General features: G+C 34.0%; 1 protein-coding gene across 1 annotated transcript in view; it reads left to right on the forward strand.

Annotated features, from left to right (window-relative positions):
* The window catches only part of LOC115884364 (DNA-dependent protein kinase catalytic subunit-like), an 83,225-nt gene that overhangs the window by 37,625 nt on the left and 29,004 nt on the right, over positions 1-16,596 (forward strand). The window contains exons 20-28 of the mRNA XM_030902923.1: positions 2,535-3,076; positions 5,190-5,457; positions 5,521-5,656; positions 9,122-9,269; positions 9,337-9,518; positions 11,183-11,443; positions 12,334-12,565; positions 14,670-15,064; positions 15,126-15,282. Of these exons, the coding sequence (XP_030758783.1) occupies positions 2,535-3,076; positions 5,190-5,457; positions 5,521-5,656; positions 9,122-9,269; positions 9,337-9,518; positions 11,183-11,443; positions 12,334-12,565; positions 14,670-15,064; positions 15,126-15,282 (2,321 nt within the window). The remainder of the gene's footprint in view (positions 1-2,534; positions 3,077-5,189; positions 5,458-5,520; positions 5,657-9,121; positions 9,270-9,336; positions 9,519-11,182; positions 11,444-12,333; positions 12,566-14,669; positions 15,065-15,125; positions 15,283-16,596) is intronic.

Raw genomic sequence — 16,596 nt, forward strand, 5'->3', positions numbered from 1 at the left:
TTATATATTATAATGTTTACTGCAATTAATAAACTAATATAAACTTGTCAAAAACACATATTTTTTTAAATTATTATTCTTAACACAAAACTATGTACATTGACTATAGAGTACGATTTCAGCCATATTGTAAAACATTTGCTGCATTTGTATGGTTCATAGTTTTATCTGCTAAAGTATTTATTACTATAAATAGGTATATATATTGTATTTATTAACTGTATATTATGTATATTTCATGTAAACTATATCATTTTTAAAATACAAACTAAAAAATACGAGGAATAATTATGTTTTCCATGTATTCTAAACATATTTATTAATCTGTAGTATCTAACTAGCGTGACGTCATAAATCTCGCTCCGAGGCTGTTCTATTAGAGACGGCATTACGTCAGCATGGCCGCAAGTTGCTAACCTAATAAAATTAACACTATAAAAGCCCGCGGGAACTGTCAAATTCAAAGTTATTCGTTTTACAGACTATATAAACCGATATCAATTTAACTTTTAGTTACGTAATCGAAGGCTAAGTAAGTTAAGTTAGTAAGTTAAGTAAGGGAAAGTTAGTTTATAGTAAATATCAATGACCTCTAAATAAATTTATTTCGACGTCATTAGTAAATATAGCAATAGCAAACATTAGACCAGTGTTTACAAGATCAAATTCGATTATCAAAATATAATTCATTTACGGCGTAGAAAGCTTTGTCTAGTAAATAAGAGTTCAATGCTTTGCGAAATGAAGAACATGATGTTATGGATTTGATTTCAAATGGCTGGTAATTGTGCATTTTTTTCGAGTTGTATAATATTAAACTTTTAACTAACTCTGAGCGTGGGTTAGGTAGATAAAGATCTTGCTCCGCGTTCCTGAGTGGATAAGTGTGAGATGGCCTTTCTTGAGAAGCTGATACATGCTTACGTATTAGGCAAACGGATTCAAATATAAATAAGGAAGGAAGAGTCAATATTTTTAATTTTTTAAAAAAGTCCCGGCAATGAGTTCTGCTGTTTAGTCCCAGTGAATATCGAACAGCTCTCTTCTGGAGCTTGAAAATGCGGTCAAATTGAGTCGCACAACACGTACCCCAGAATGGAAGGGCATACCTGAGGTGCGACTAAAAAGGGCATAATAAACAGTTCTAGCCACTGACAAGTTAAGCTCCTTAGAAACAGATCTTAATGCAAAACAGACAGAGCTCAATTTTTTCGACAAAGCTTCGATATGCATGTCCCATTTCAGAGAATTGTCTACATTATTCTTTTTAAAATCTCTTTTAGTGCTAAGTGGTACAAAATAGTTTAATAGCCGTTGCAAAAAAACATCGCAACGTTATTAGAATATTTTGAACGGGAAAACGGTAGGAATATCCCTTAAGGTGGTGAGTTTTGTAAATAACTGTTTATGTATTTATAATAAATTTATTTTTCTTCCTTAAAATATGTTGATTGAAAGAAAATATGTAAAAGTGGGCAGCGTTGTACCGGTCAAGATCATGGTACAAAGAAAACAAGGTATGATCGATAACGGCTCCAATTTCGTTCAGTTTGCGCATACCACCTGTGACGTCATATGCCATACAAAAAAATATCCATATTGTTCAATTGCCACTAATAAAAAAAGACCTAGATCAACTAGGGAAGAAATAGGATATAACCCCAAAAGTAATATTAAATCATCGAGCTTGACATTTGAAAAGTTATGACACATTTATTATGTGTCATCTGTTTGACAATTTGAAATTGGCGCGCGGAGCGTGCCGTCCAGTGGCATGGTACAAAGAAAACAAGGTATGATCGATAGCGGCTCCAATTTCGTTAAGTTTGCGCATACCACCTGTGACGTCATACGCCATACAAAAAATATCCATATTGTTCAATTGCCACTAATAAAAAAAAGACCTAAAATAGGGAAGAATTAGGACATAACCCCAAAAGGTATGTTTTGACATCGAGCTTGACATTTGAAAAATTATTTTCATATTTTGACACAATCAAATTTCACAGATGACACAATCTGTTTGACAATTTGAAATTGGCGCGCAGAGCTTGCCGACCAATAGTGCCGTTTATCACCTGTGACGTAGCGACCAACCTGCGCAATATCATACCTTGTATTCTTTGTATCATGGTCCAGTGGTGCCGTTTATCACCTGTGACGTAGTGACCAACCTGCGCAAAATCATACCTTGTTTTCTTTCTATCATGGGTCAAGCATAATCACTTTGACTAAAAGTTTATTTGGAAAATGTTTTGCAATTACCATACTAAAATGTATGTAAGGGTGGGGGTAGTTTTAGTCTTCCCGTAATATTTCTTGATTTTTGTGAAAGTTAATCATGTCAAATCAATTCATTAAAATGCCATTCAAATCGGAATAACGGTTCTTTTCTTAAGTTTGATGCCCTGTAGCGGACAAACGAAACACTTTTGTTTACTATTGAGTTTTGTCCAATGAACTCATTTTAATTCTAAAAAATTAGGGATATTGGGACACCCTGTATGTTTATTAATTATATTTCACATTTTCAGAAACCTTTTAGTACAGATATCAGCAGCCGCTGAAGAATCCCAATTCGATAATAGTCTCTTAGCCGAAAAAATGATGTCTGTACTTCCCCGCACAAGAAACGTCACCATTTATAAATCCCTGATCGAACTACACGGTACTCGCACCTCAGATCTAACGACTCTACTTAAAACTTTCATGTCCAACAACAGCGAAGACTCCCAGGAGACCATACTACAAAGCACTCTCGAACTTGTGACAAACCAAACAGATTTCGACAAGAAAAAACAACTTTTGGAGAACATTTTCGTTCCAGTTTTACGGTATTGTACCTACAATGCGTTCAAATCGTTCTTAAAAGACAATATCGTTAGGGTTTTGGACGATCTGAATGATAATAAGGACTATGGTAAAGGAATAGTAGGATTTGCTTTATTGGAGCTGTTCTTTTTGAAGATAAATATGGATAGCGAAGAGAGTAACGAAGAAGCTCTGGGAATCACACAGCTTATTAGAAATCTCTTGAAAATTGCTTTGGAAGCGTTTAAAATTGTCGACGAAGCTGGTAAATATAAAAAATTTGTAGAATATTGTATCTTCATTTTGATTTTGATTCATTTTGATGAAGACTAATGAAGGAATCTGATTTTATTTTAATTCACGAATTAGAGACTAAAACGACGTCGTATAAAATTATAAATAATATATTTTTTGTCATTATTGACGTTTCAAGATACGTTTAAACCTTTGAATAAAAAGGTTAAGGAAGAAGCAGTGGCACATCTAGAGATTGAGTCTGGGAGGGGTAGTATGAATATTCAAAAAAGTACTAAATTTTTGTTGGAAGGTATTGTAACTGTGGAAAAAATCTACTTGGAATGGTTTGGATATTCTGTTTTAATTTGTATTATTAACTTTTTTGTAACAATTTTATTTTATATCAAATTTCATCTTATTAATTCATTTCTTTCTGGGAGGGGTATTACTTCCAATACCCCTCCCGTATATGCGCCCCTGTATAGGGCTTGTTTCTTTCTTCAATTTCCTGTTTCACAATGTACCCTTTGTGTCCGGGAAGAGTTCATAGTTTCATAGTTGTCGATTTTGGAAAGAAATCAGTACATGTATATTATTTCGTATATTTTTCATTTTATTGATTTTATGGAAAGAACTGTTCATTAAAATGTTGTATCCTATGTTATAGGGCTTGTTTCTCTCTACAATTTCCTGTTTCACAATGTACCGTTTGTGTCCGAGAAGGGTTCATAGTTCCATAGTTGTCGGTTTTCGAAAGAAATCAGTACATGTATATTATTTCGTATATTTTCATTTTATTGATTTTATGGAAAGAACTGTTCATTAAAATGTTGTATCCTATGTTATAGGGCTTGTTTCTCTCTACAATTTCCTGTCTCACAATGTACCGTTTGTATCCGGGAAGGGATCATAGTTTCATAGTTGTCGATTTTCGAAAGAAATCAGTACATGTATATTATTTCGTATATTTTTCATTTTATTGATTTTATGGAAAGAACTGTTTATTAAAATGTTGTATCCTATGTTATAGGGCTTGTTTCTCTCTACAATTTCCTGTTTCACAATATACCCTTTGTGTTCGGGAAGAGTTCATAGTTTCATAGTTGTCGATTTTGGAAAGAAATCAGTACATGTATATTATTTCGTATATTTTTCATTTTATTGGTTTTATGGAAAGAACTGTTTATTAAAATGTTGTATCCTATGTTATAGGGCTTGTTTCTCTCTACAATTTCCTGTTTCACAATGTACCCTTTGTGTCCGGGAAGAGTTCATAATTTCATAGTTGTCGATTTTCGAAAGAAATCAGTACATGTATAATATTTCGTATATTTTTCATTTTATTGATTTTATGGAAAGCACTGTTCATTAAAATGTTGTATCCTATGTTATAGGGCTTGTTTCTCTCTACAATTTCCTGTCTCACAGTGTACAGTTTGTGTTCGGGAAGGGTTCATAAGTTGTCGATTTTCGAAAGAAATAAGTACATGTATAATATTTCGTATATTTTTCATTTTATTGATTTTATGGAAAGCACTATTCATTAAAATGTTGTATCCTATGTTATAGGGCTTGTTTCTCTCTACAATTTCCTGTCTCACAGTGTACCGTTTGTGTCCGGGAAGGGTTCATAGTTTCATAGTTGTCGATTTTCGAAAGAAATAATTAAAATAAATTAATTTCTTTCTGGGAGGGGTAATTACCCCCATTACCCCTCCCGTATATGCGCCCCTGGGAAGAAGTATAATGCTATCCATGTATTCATGCATGATCAACGGAAAGAGGACTCCACAAAACATCCCCCTTTAAAACTTTTTCTTTAATGGCCATAAGCGGGAGTAAAAGACCAACCGCCCAGGTCATAAGTGGTGTAAAAATTGCGAAAATTTAATCATCTAATTTTGACACAAGAGGTCGCGCTTGACTTTTTTAATTTTAATTCAATATTCATTGTTTTCAAACTATATTATTGGACTTTGTTGTATTTTGTGAATGTATAAATGTTTTCTTAGTATAAAGTTGCATTATATTAATTTAAATTATATTACATACATATTTAAAATTCAAATATTATGACATATATGTCAGTTGCCGTCTAAAATGTCAGCTTGATAACAAAAAGTTGATGATAATATTTTCAGCTGATCAAGAACAACTAAGACTCTACAAATGCAGTGCTTACAAAGCTCTCACTTCAATCGTCTCCAACTACATGAAAAAGGGAGCTTTCTATGAAAAGTTGTTTGTCAGGCAGGAGAAAGACCATGACATATTATGGTGTTCTGTCATTAATTGCGACATAGAGTATAATTTTACCGTCGATTTTGACAGTTATCCGGAAAAAAGGAAGGTGTTAGTGAGTATAAGGGACGAATTGAGGCAGCAGAGCAATAGAAGTAATTCTTTAAAGTAGGTTAAATTTTTTAAAGTTAAATTTTCCAATGGTATACTTTTTTTTGGATGAATTTTTAGGTATATTGAATCTCAAAGATTGTTTAATAGTTCTTTGAGTGAGGACATAACTAAACACGATTTTTCGACGTCGGTTTTACGGTCAAATGCAAATGACAGTTTAGAAGATCCAAATGCTTCAAACCAACTGATTCAGGTAAGTAAAAGTATGTCCAACAGATAGACTGTGTCTGTGTCGCCACTGCAAGAAAATCTACAAAATAAAATAGTTATTTTTTGTAAACACTTCTGCGTTAATCCAAACTTGTCAGAAGTTAGGTTTACAGATATACAAATTTGCCTAACGAACAAAAAAATGCTTAACGTTTAGGAAAGTTTATCTCTTTCCGTCGTCGGAAGCAAAAAAATACAAAGAATAAAGAAAAAAACTATTTAAAATATTTAAATGCAACTATTCGAGAACACTTTAGTTTTTTTAAAACAGATTCGTCTACAACTTTGAATAAGAAGACTAAGGAAAGAGCATAATGCTATCCATGTATTCATGCATGGTGGGCGGAAAAAGCACTCTAGGGTGGGGATCCTTGACAATTCTGTTTGACGATTCATTTGACACATTTGAATTTGATTTGAAATGTTGTGGATTTGTCAGTCTTTACGGAGCTTATTTTATGTTATTTATTATTTATTCTACGACTGATAGTTGTATAAAAGTAGTAAATCTAGATGGAAATTGTGGCAGAACTTAAATTAACAGTGACACTATCGCGATTTATCGAAAAAGACTCTAAAATAGTTGGTTGTGTAGCGTGCGGTAGATCTCGGCAAAAATTGAGTGAAATAATGGAACAACTTTTCGCTAGTAAGTGACTATATAATATACATACGTGTAGTAAACCGATCATTTATAAATATACCAACATTTATTCACAACGTAAAATAAAACAACAAATTATTGAGTCTACCCCACGTCTACCTTACATCATAAGTTTTACATTTTTTAAATAAAATTAGAACGATACTGATAAACCGGAATTCAAGTCGGCCATATTTGAGGCCCATCGCGGTGTACCTAAGATTTTTGATATGCTCCTTCCTTAGTCTTCTTATTCAAAGGTCTACAAGCATGATACAAAGAACACAAGGTATGATATTGCGCAGGTTGGTCACTACGTCACAGGTGATAAACGGCACCATTGGTCGGCAAGCTCTGCGCGCCGATTTCAAATTGTCAAACAGATTGTGTCATCTGTGAAATTTGATTGTGTCAAAATGTGAAAATCATTTTTCAAATGTCAAGCTCGATGTCAAAACATAACTTTTGGGGTTATGTCCTAATTCTTCCCTATTTTAGGTCTTTTTTTATTAGTGGCAATTGAACAATATGGATATTTTTTTGTATGGCGTATGACGTCACAGGTGATATGCGCAAACTTAACGAATTTGGAGCCGCTATCGATCATACCTTGTTTTCTTTGTACCATGGTCTACAAGTACTGTTGACGTTCTGTTAAAATGACATTATATCAAGTTAAACTTCAAAATTAACAATTACTATACCTGATAACAATTACTTAATAAGGTAAAACCAAAAAACCCTAAACTTTCTGAATGATTGTTTTTAATTTTTACGTATGTTATGTTTATTTATGTTATGTTCTTTAAAATTAAAGAAGCGATTGTCATACATTACTAACATCTACAGATGCATGAGCAATACATTTATTTTTATTAGGTTGTATTAAAAAAGCCTCTTATATTTTTCTTTTAGAGGCTATAGCTTCTTTCATTAAAATTTTGGCGTTATTAAAATTTATTCTGTACCCTGTGTCCCATGAATGCTGACAAATCTTAGATTTGTGAAAATCTTCCTTTCTTAAATAATCTTTATGTTCTTTAATTCGAACATTGAAGGGTCTAGATGTTTCATCAATGTAAAATTTATCCCATTCACATGGTATTTTGTAAATTACATTTTTTGTTTGTTGTTCTGTATTCATTGGTTTAGTATGTGATAAAATGGATCTAAGTGTATTTAGACTGTGTTAAATGACCAGTGGCGTAGCGCTACTACCGCAAACCCCCGCAGCTGCGGGGGGCCCAGGCCCAAAGGGGGCCCGAAACCTCCGAGGTCCGGGAATAAAATAATATATAGAATTATTCCCAAAATAGGGAATAGGGGAGGAGGCCGGGAGGGGGGCTAACTCAAGTTTCGCGGGGGAGGGGGGCATAATTTGTCGCTACGCCACTGTAAATGACAATGACAGTTGACTGATCTAGAGCCTCGCAGTGACATACTATGTAGAGGTGTGTAGTTCGTGAACGAACTAGTTCCAATGAACTATTCCGACCCCGGAATAAAAGGAACTAGTTCCTAGTTTCTCAAAGAACTAGTTCCTCAGGACCTATTCCGTGATCGAGACTCACGAGACTGTGACCGATATATAATAATATGCGACGGCGACGGATCGGCCAGCGCGCGTAGCCCGATGGTAGGCAGGAGTAGGGAGTGCCAGCCGTACGTTATCGGATCCGGACCTAGAGGAACTAAATAAAATAAAAGACTAATTTACGTACGTACGGATTGGGCCATGATACAAGGACGGTTAGATAAGATATTACGCATGTAGTGGGCGGAGCTTAACAGAAAATTACTATCCGGGTGACGTCATGCGCGCGGAGAACCGATTTGCCACCGCCAGGGATCTTCTGAGAGAAGATATTGCGCATGTAGTTGCCGGAGCTTAACAGAAAATTTCTACCCGAGCGACGTCATGCGCGCGGGGAACAGATTTGCGACCGCCAAAGATCTTATCTAACCTTTATTGTATCATGGGATCGGGCCAACACGATCGATGCTAGGCAGGAGTGGAGAGTGCCAGCCGTATCTTATCGGATCCGGACCTAAAGGAACTAGAGGAACTAAATAAAAGACTAGTTTACGTATGGATCAGTCAGCGCGATTGATGCTAGGCAGGCGTGGGGAGTGCCAGCCGTATGTTATCGGATCCGGACATAGAGGAACTATTAAAAGACTAGTTCACGGGAATCTATTCAGTCGGCAGATCCGAGATATAATACAAGGCGACGACGATGGATTCGGCCTATTGCCACAGCCGGCAATTACCATAGAAAATTGTCGTGGATACTGTTTTTGATTTTTAGTTTGTTTTTTAAATATTTTATGGGAATGTTTTACTTTAGGTCCCTAAAATTAAGAAATATCTTATAAAACGAAGTAGATATTCTGAATTTTTAGACAAAAACAAAAAGCTTGAAGTGAGGAAAAATGCAATTTTTCGTAAAATTTTTGTAATATTTGTAATTGTGATATAGTTTTCTTTTTTATTTTTTTTTTATCTGCAATAAAACTTACCTATATGTTTTTAACATACACAATTACACCTCTCGTTATATCGCCGTACATTATAAAAATTATACAGATCATACTGTGAATAGTTCTGACTGACAACGAAACGCATTAGCAAGCAAGGGGGATGTCAATGTTAGTCGGGAACTATTGTGAACTAAAGACCTAGTTCAAGGAACTGTTCCTCTGGAGGAACTAGAACTAAGGAACGAGTTCCTCCCAAGGAACTAGAATTCCCACCTCTAATACTATGTACTCAGATGTTTCATGATCTTTCTGTATTATTTACAGGGTGAACTATACCTAGAATCTACCGAAATTAACAACCACGAACTTATGGGCACTGTTTGCGGATTAATCAAAAATATTTTTAACACCGGTGTGAATCGTTTACCTGAAGACAAGGAAGATTTTGTTGAATTTCCGAAGTGGATGGAAGGTACAGATGAACTAACAAAAATATTATGATTAGTATGTTAATAATTTCTTAATTTATAAATCTAAAGGTATAAGGAACTTACTTTTGCACCCGTCAACTCCCAAAAACGTCAAACTATTCTGGATAAAAGTGATAGATAACACACACTACATATTTAGACACTTTGCCAAATATTTTATGGAACCTCTAATGCAGTTTTTAGTAGATAAGGTAGCAGGCGACGAAATAAACTACTTTGTGTCAGATGTGGTAAGTTGTTTTTGTACAGGGTGTCCGTAAAATGGTTATCCGTGGTTATTAAAATTAAAATCACTATAGTCTGTCCAACGACAAGATCCTTGACAGTGATAGATGTGTCTGTCATTTTAATTTAACAGTAGTTTATTTTATTTTACAAAGAAATAAGTTGGTACAATTGGGACGCATAGCAGGAAATTAATATATTTAAAATTTGAGTGAAAACTGATTACTTCAAAATATTGTGAAAAAAACTGTATAAAACTGAAAAAATCTAATCGAGTTATTTTATTTAAAAAAAACGGTTTGTTTTAATACAAAACAAACAAGAACAAAACACCGCATACCAAAAAAATATAAAAAAGAACTATTTCTTACTTTCAAGTTTCAAGAAACTTCCCGCATTTATTATTATATTTATCAATATAACTTATGTACAGGGTGGACCATTTTGGTTGTTTCTATAGGGTATCTAGAAAACCGTGAGAAATATTCAAATTTTGATACTGCAGTCTCGGGTTCTTTTTTTGAAAAAATTACAATGGCGCAAACGGATCGTGGCTATCTTGATCGGTTTCGAAGCTACAGGGGGATTCCCAAATTTTGTACTTTTTGAAGATATTCGATAGTTTGTTTATTTCAACAACCACGGAAACATGAATTATACATTCTAAAAGCACTTTTCTGTGTAGAATGCAGTGGCGTGGTCAGACTTTTTTCGAAAAAAATATTTTTTGAGATATTAACTATACTTGTTTTTTTAAATAGAACCCCCTGTATATTTTTAAATTTTCTAATTTAGCTTGGCATGGGCTTCTCGAAAATATATAACACTCTATATTTATTTTCACTATTAACCTCAATTTTTTCTTAAAATGTCCACTTAGTAGATAGTAGGCCGCGCCGAGTAACAAAGTAAACGGTTGTCATGGTGATCGGGACATACCTTTGATGGATGCGTGACATTTCATTTCAACAGATTGAAGTGTGTGTATTTTAAATAATAAAATGAGTAAATTTGAAAATTTTGGGGAATATAATATGTTAGAATATTATATTGGGTCTAACAAACATAAGCAAATGGCAGCTGGCAATTATTTGAAAAAAGTGTAAGTTTGATATCTGCAGAACAAAGGCACGAACGATTTTAACAGATAATATACCTACAGTAGAAAAGTACATACCTTTGGTAACCAAAATGTATAAGCACTTTTAAATATTTTGTTTTCGTATAACCTCTGCCTTGCTGAGCAGACAGCTTTTATATCAATTAGAATGTCTACTATTTATTCTTATCAGTACACATTTTTGGCATTTCTAACCATACGGTTTTGTCCCGCTAGATTTATCTTCCGCCGGACTGTGTGATCGTCCGTTAAACGGAAAAATAACTGTCGCTGTCTAAAATCTTTAGCGCGACTTCAACTCGGTCCTTAGATAACGTCAAAAAACTGACAGTACAGGAAGATAGGAATCGAACTATCCTTATCTCTATAGTATCCTTGGGTATGGACGTCATCTGATTTTTTTCTGTCATCGTCTGTCGAAATCTTACCTGAGAAAAAAAACAGTAGTATAGTAGATCTTCGTATACCGAATATCGGAACACCCTGTATAAATGAAAAATACTGACGATATTTTTTGGACTTTACTTATGGTGCATTATATTTTTTTAGGTTATTCTACTGGCCTATTGGTCTTCAGATGTTACTCTGAGTGACACAGAATCTGAATTAGCCACGAAAGTTTTAGAATTTCTCGTGGAAAAACTAACAAACGAAAGACAAGACGCATTTAAGTATAATTTAGATCTGATCAAGTTACTGGTGGAGAACTGGAAGGGTTCATTTGAACTACCGTTCGATGCTCTATCGAAAAAGCTGGACTTTGACGATAGAAGAGTTGAAGTTGGACTACATTTAATCTCTATATTTCTGGTAATAAACTCTCCTGTTTATTCGACACATCAATGAACATATGGTAAAATAAAACACTAAATCACCACAGTACACCAAAACACTTTTACTTTTACACTGGACGCGCGTTTCGGTAACCATGTTAGCATCATCAGCAGATGATGAAACTGAACAGTTCAGCAGATGAAGAAACTGATTTAGTGTTTTATTTCGCTGTGTAACACCAAAGGTTCCAACCCCCCAACTCTAATGACCATATGGTAATCGGAAAACAATTTCCAATGCACGTGATCAACTTTGTGACAAGCGATGGAGACAGCGCTGCCAGATTGTAATGGATTTATGAGATTAATCTTAATTTAAAAGTGACAAACAATATATTTATTATATCTTTTTTAAAGATTTTTACGTATTATTTAAGCACTGTTCATTAAAATGTTGTATGTTATAGGGCTTCTTTCTCTTTATAATTTTCTGTCTCACAATGTACCGTTTGTGTCGGGGAAGGGATCATAGTTTCATAGTAGTCGATTTTCGAAAGAAATCAGTACATGTATATTATTTCGTATATTTTTCATTTCATTGATTTTATGGAAAGCACTGTTCATTCAAATGTTGTATCCTATATTATAGGGCTTGTTTATCTCTACAATTTCCTGTCTCACAATGTACCGTTGTTACAATCATTTGCTCTATAAAGTCAATTGAAGAGCTGCTCGGTATCTTAAATTATACAACAAATTTAAACATTCTTGCCAAAATTTCATTTCGTCAGGTTTATAGAGTTTAGTGCCAATGTTGATATTATTGATGACGTGCATCGGAAAATATATAGTTATCGATATATCGGGAAGGAACATCCCATCTCTAGTTGCTCTATGAACTTCTACCTACAAAATTAATTCTTGTAGGTCAACAATTATCTGCCGTTTAAGCTTTCGGATTTGAAGATATTTTGGGGAAAACTTTTAAATATCTTATCAAAAACGTTTGCTAGCACGTTCAAGCCTTGTGCTGAAGTTTTAGGATTAATACTAAAGTATCTAGATGCTCACGGCGAAGACGTGACGTCTTTGTGCACTAGGCTTAGTAAAAGAATATTTGCCTATGAAGATAACAACAAATACGTTGGATGTCTTGAATGTAATTAATTAATATATTTAAACTACTTTATAAAATACGATCGCAAAAAAAACGGCGTCAAAGACGGCTGGGGAATCGATGACTATTTTAGCGATGTCAAGCACTAGATTTTATTTACTTGGCGCGTACTCTTCTTTAGTTTTTATTGGAGCTTACTGCCAGTTGGTCTTAAAAAGGTTGTAATTTATTTTTATATTGAGTAAAAATGATTTTTTAATGGTTTAAATTCAAGAAAAAAATAATGTTTAATGTTATCTTTCTGTAATTAGTCTTAATTTTTGACAGTTTCTTGCCAATATTTAATGAATGACGTCTAGAGAGTGACCTCGCCAAAAATATCATCGATTGTCATTCTTTAAGCTTGATTTTCATTCAACCGTTGTTATTAGTTTTATTGGTTGAATATAAAAACTTCGATTGGTTACAAAATTACGCAGTTTTTAAATTGATTGTATTTTCATGCCTCTGTTCATCGGATATACGATTTGCTTGTGATTCTTTGAATAAGAAGACTAAGGAAGGAGCATAATGCTATCCATGTATTCATGCATGGTGGGCGGAAAAAGGACTCTAGGGTGGGGATCCTTGACAGTTCTGTTTGACGATTCATTTGACACATTTGAATTTGATTTGAAATTTTGTGGATTTGTCAGTCTTTACGAAGCTTATTTTATGTTATTTATTATTTATTCTACTACTGATAGTTGTATAAAGGTAGTAAATCGAGATGGAAATTGTGGCAGAACTTAAATTAACAGTGACACTATCGCGATTTATCGAAAAAGACTCTAAAATAGTTGGTTGTGTAGATCTCGGCAAAAATCGAGTGAAATAATGGAACAACTTTCGCTAGTAAGTGACTATATAATAGTACTTGTAAACTCATTTATGAAATTCACTTAAATTAACTAATTATATATTTTTTCTTGCATTTTTGCTTTTATTTACTACTTATCAAAGATTAGATGTCAAAGAATTTAGATACGTCAATTTGACTTACCTGCTTCAGTAGCGTATCGGATGTTTGTGTTAATAAATAATTATTAAAACTTATCTATTTTTATTATAATAATATGTTTTTATAACAATTTTAATAACTGCCCACATTTATTCACAACGTAAAATAAAAAAGAATTATTGAGTCTACCCCACGTCTACGCCTACATCATAGATTTACATTTTTTAAATAAAATTAGAACGGCACTGATAAACCGGAATTTAAGTCAGCCATATTTGAGTCCCATCGAGGTGGACCTAAGATTTTTGATATACTCCTTCCTTAGTCTTCTTATTCAAAGTTGTGATTGGTGTAATTTTATATTTTCATTTCCATAACGATTTCGCTGTTTTACTTATAGCCTAAAATCTAACAACGTTTTCGAGAGAGAATTTTAAGAAAGTTTTTTCTTTAATATATCTTTTGCTATGCTCTCCTGAACAGAGTGCGGACCGTTTGGCTGCCGGTAGACGTTGCGTTCACTACTGCGCATCGTATCTCTACTCAACATACATATGTTCACTACTGCGCATCACAAATTCGTCCTGTATTTCAGGAACTAAGGAGGCTAGGACAAACCTATGTGTAGCATATTTAGTTTCATAAAAAAGAAGCAAAGTAATGTGAAAATCGCATCATTGTATCTCTACTCATAAACGAGAAATCCCATAAAACACACGAAAATGGGATACCTTGTACTATATCGTGTACAGATGTGATGCGCAGTAGTCTACCGGCAGCCAGACGGCCCGCACTATGGTCAGAAGAGCATAGCAAAAGATATATTAAAGAACCAGTTTTCTTTAAATTCTCGTTTTGCCGACGGTGCTATTAACTTTTGTACTATTATATTTTTAGTAAGGTTAGGCTTAATTTGTCAAAAAAGTGTCAAAACGTCCGTTATCGTATGTTCTTTCTTCATAAACGGGCTGGGGTAAAAAAATTACGAATGAAAAGTGGCGCGAAAACGCTATGACCAATCAGAGAGCCGTCGCGCGTCGGACAATCGTATCAACGGATAACGGAAGTATGAAAATCATGCTTTAGCCGTCTGTGACGCCGTTTTTTTTTCAATCATACGGTCCAATATATCACAATATATTTCAGGCATAGCTATCCATTATCCCAATGTGGTGAACGTTGATCACTTGATCAAAATGTTCAACCAAATATCACACTCCAATCCGCAGCTTCAAGCGGGATTTCTTCGAGTGATTCACAAAAGAGCCGATCAGCTCGGTGAATATTCCGATTTCAAATCGGAAGATTGGCCGAGATATTTGGAAAGTCAAAATCCCGAAGTGCTCCTGTTGAGTTTGGAGATTTTGTTGAAAACCTTTCATTTGCTGAAAGGGGAAATTAAGATTTTGAAAAAGATTATGAAGTGTGTTAGTAAGAATCTACTGAATCCCGACGTTATACCGCGGGTTAGAATGTACGATATTATGATCGCGGTTTACAGCAATGTGGACGATGAAGACATAAACGAATTATGCAGAGAGGTATATTATTTCAATGACATAAAAAAAATTACACATATTTTTATATTGTGGGCATTTTTAGACTCTTTTGCAAGGTTTGTCCGACCCTGATATTCAAGTTAGGGAAAAAATAAGGACTTACTGGTGTGAACAGTTCTCTGATTCAAACAAAATTACTGAGAAGTTTCTTCAGTTGGTATCGAAGTTTTATATACCCAAAGCGGAAGAATATTTTCTAGGTTTGTATTTTTATAATTATACTAGCGTGTTCCAGCGACTTCGTTCGCGTCGAATTAATCATTTGTAATGGTGATGATAAAGCACAGCAAGAATTTCCATTAACATACAAACTGGATAAATTTTTCTCACATTTATGTCAGCATGAGAAAAAACAATATGGCGATATTATTATATAACTTGGTAATATTTGAGGGGTAGTTTCATCTCGTTGGAATTTAACTTTCGAAAAATCCGTTTGCAAAAAATAAGCTTTTTACGTCAAGCAGTTTAAGCAGAATCGTGGTTAAGAAATTACCCAACTTTTTGGAACACCCTGTATGATTTTTTAAAAAATTCCAAAATATGTAAAAAAACCAAATAAATTATGCTTGTCCAAGCGTTTTGCCGAAAGACTAACCGTTTTTTAAATAACAAATATTGTAATATTCGAGGGGCGTTTTCACCCTCTTGGAATTTTAGATTCGAGAAACCCCTCCTTATCGAACCTCTACACCCCCCATAGTAAATCCGTTTTCGAAAAATCAGCTTTAAACGTCAAGCAATTTAAGCAGAATCGTGATTTTACTCAATGGTCATATTTTATGAAACACCCTGTATAAATTTATAAAAAATCTTAAAATATGTAAAGCAACAAAATAAAATATACGTTTTTAAGAGTTTTTCCGAAAACTCACCGGTTTTTAACTAAAAAATATTTTAGTATTTGAGGGATAGTTTCACCCCCTTAGAATTCGAGTTTCGAGAAATCCCTTCTTATCGAACCTCTACACCCTAAAGTCAATCTGTTTTCCAAAAATCAGCTTTTTACGTCAAGCGCTTTAAGCAGGATCGTGATTAATCAATGACCAGATTTCCCGAAACATCCTGTATACATTTTTAAAAAATCTTAAAATGTGTAAAAAAACAAAATAAAATATACGTGTTTAAGCGTTTTTTCGGAAACTTGGCCGTTTTTTAAATAAAAATATTGTAATATTTGAGGGGTGGTTTCACCCTCTTGGAACTGGAATTTCGAAAAATCCCTTCTTATCGAACCTCTACACCCTAGAATCAACCTGTATGCCAAAATTGAGCTTCTTACGTTGAGTGGTTTGAGCAGGATCGTGATTAATCAGTATGTCAGTCACTTAAGGATTTTATATATTAGTATAGATATATACAGGGCGAGTCTTAAATAAGTGCAATTATTTTTAGGGCTGGTAGATCTCGATAAAAGAAACATATTTTCTCTTTGTCGTTTTTCAAATAATTCCAAATAACCGATGTATATTACTTTGAAAATTTCACACCTCTACTTTTCAACCAATAACATG

Source organism: Sitophilus oryzae, unplaced genomic scaffold (assembly GCF_002938485.1).
Source record: "Sitophilus oryzae breed Bouriz unplaced genomic scaffold, Soryzae_2.0 scaffold_227_pilon_pilon, whole genome shotgun sequence".
Lineage (NCBI taxonomy): Eukaryota > Metazoa > Arthropoda > Insecta > Coleoptera > Curculionidae > Sitophilus > Sitophilus oryzae.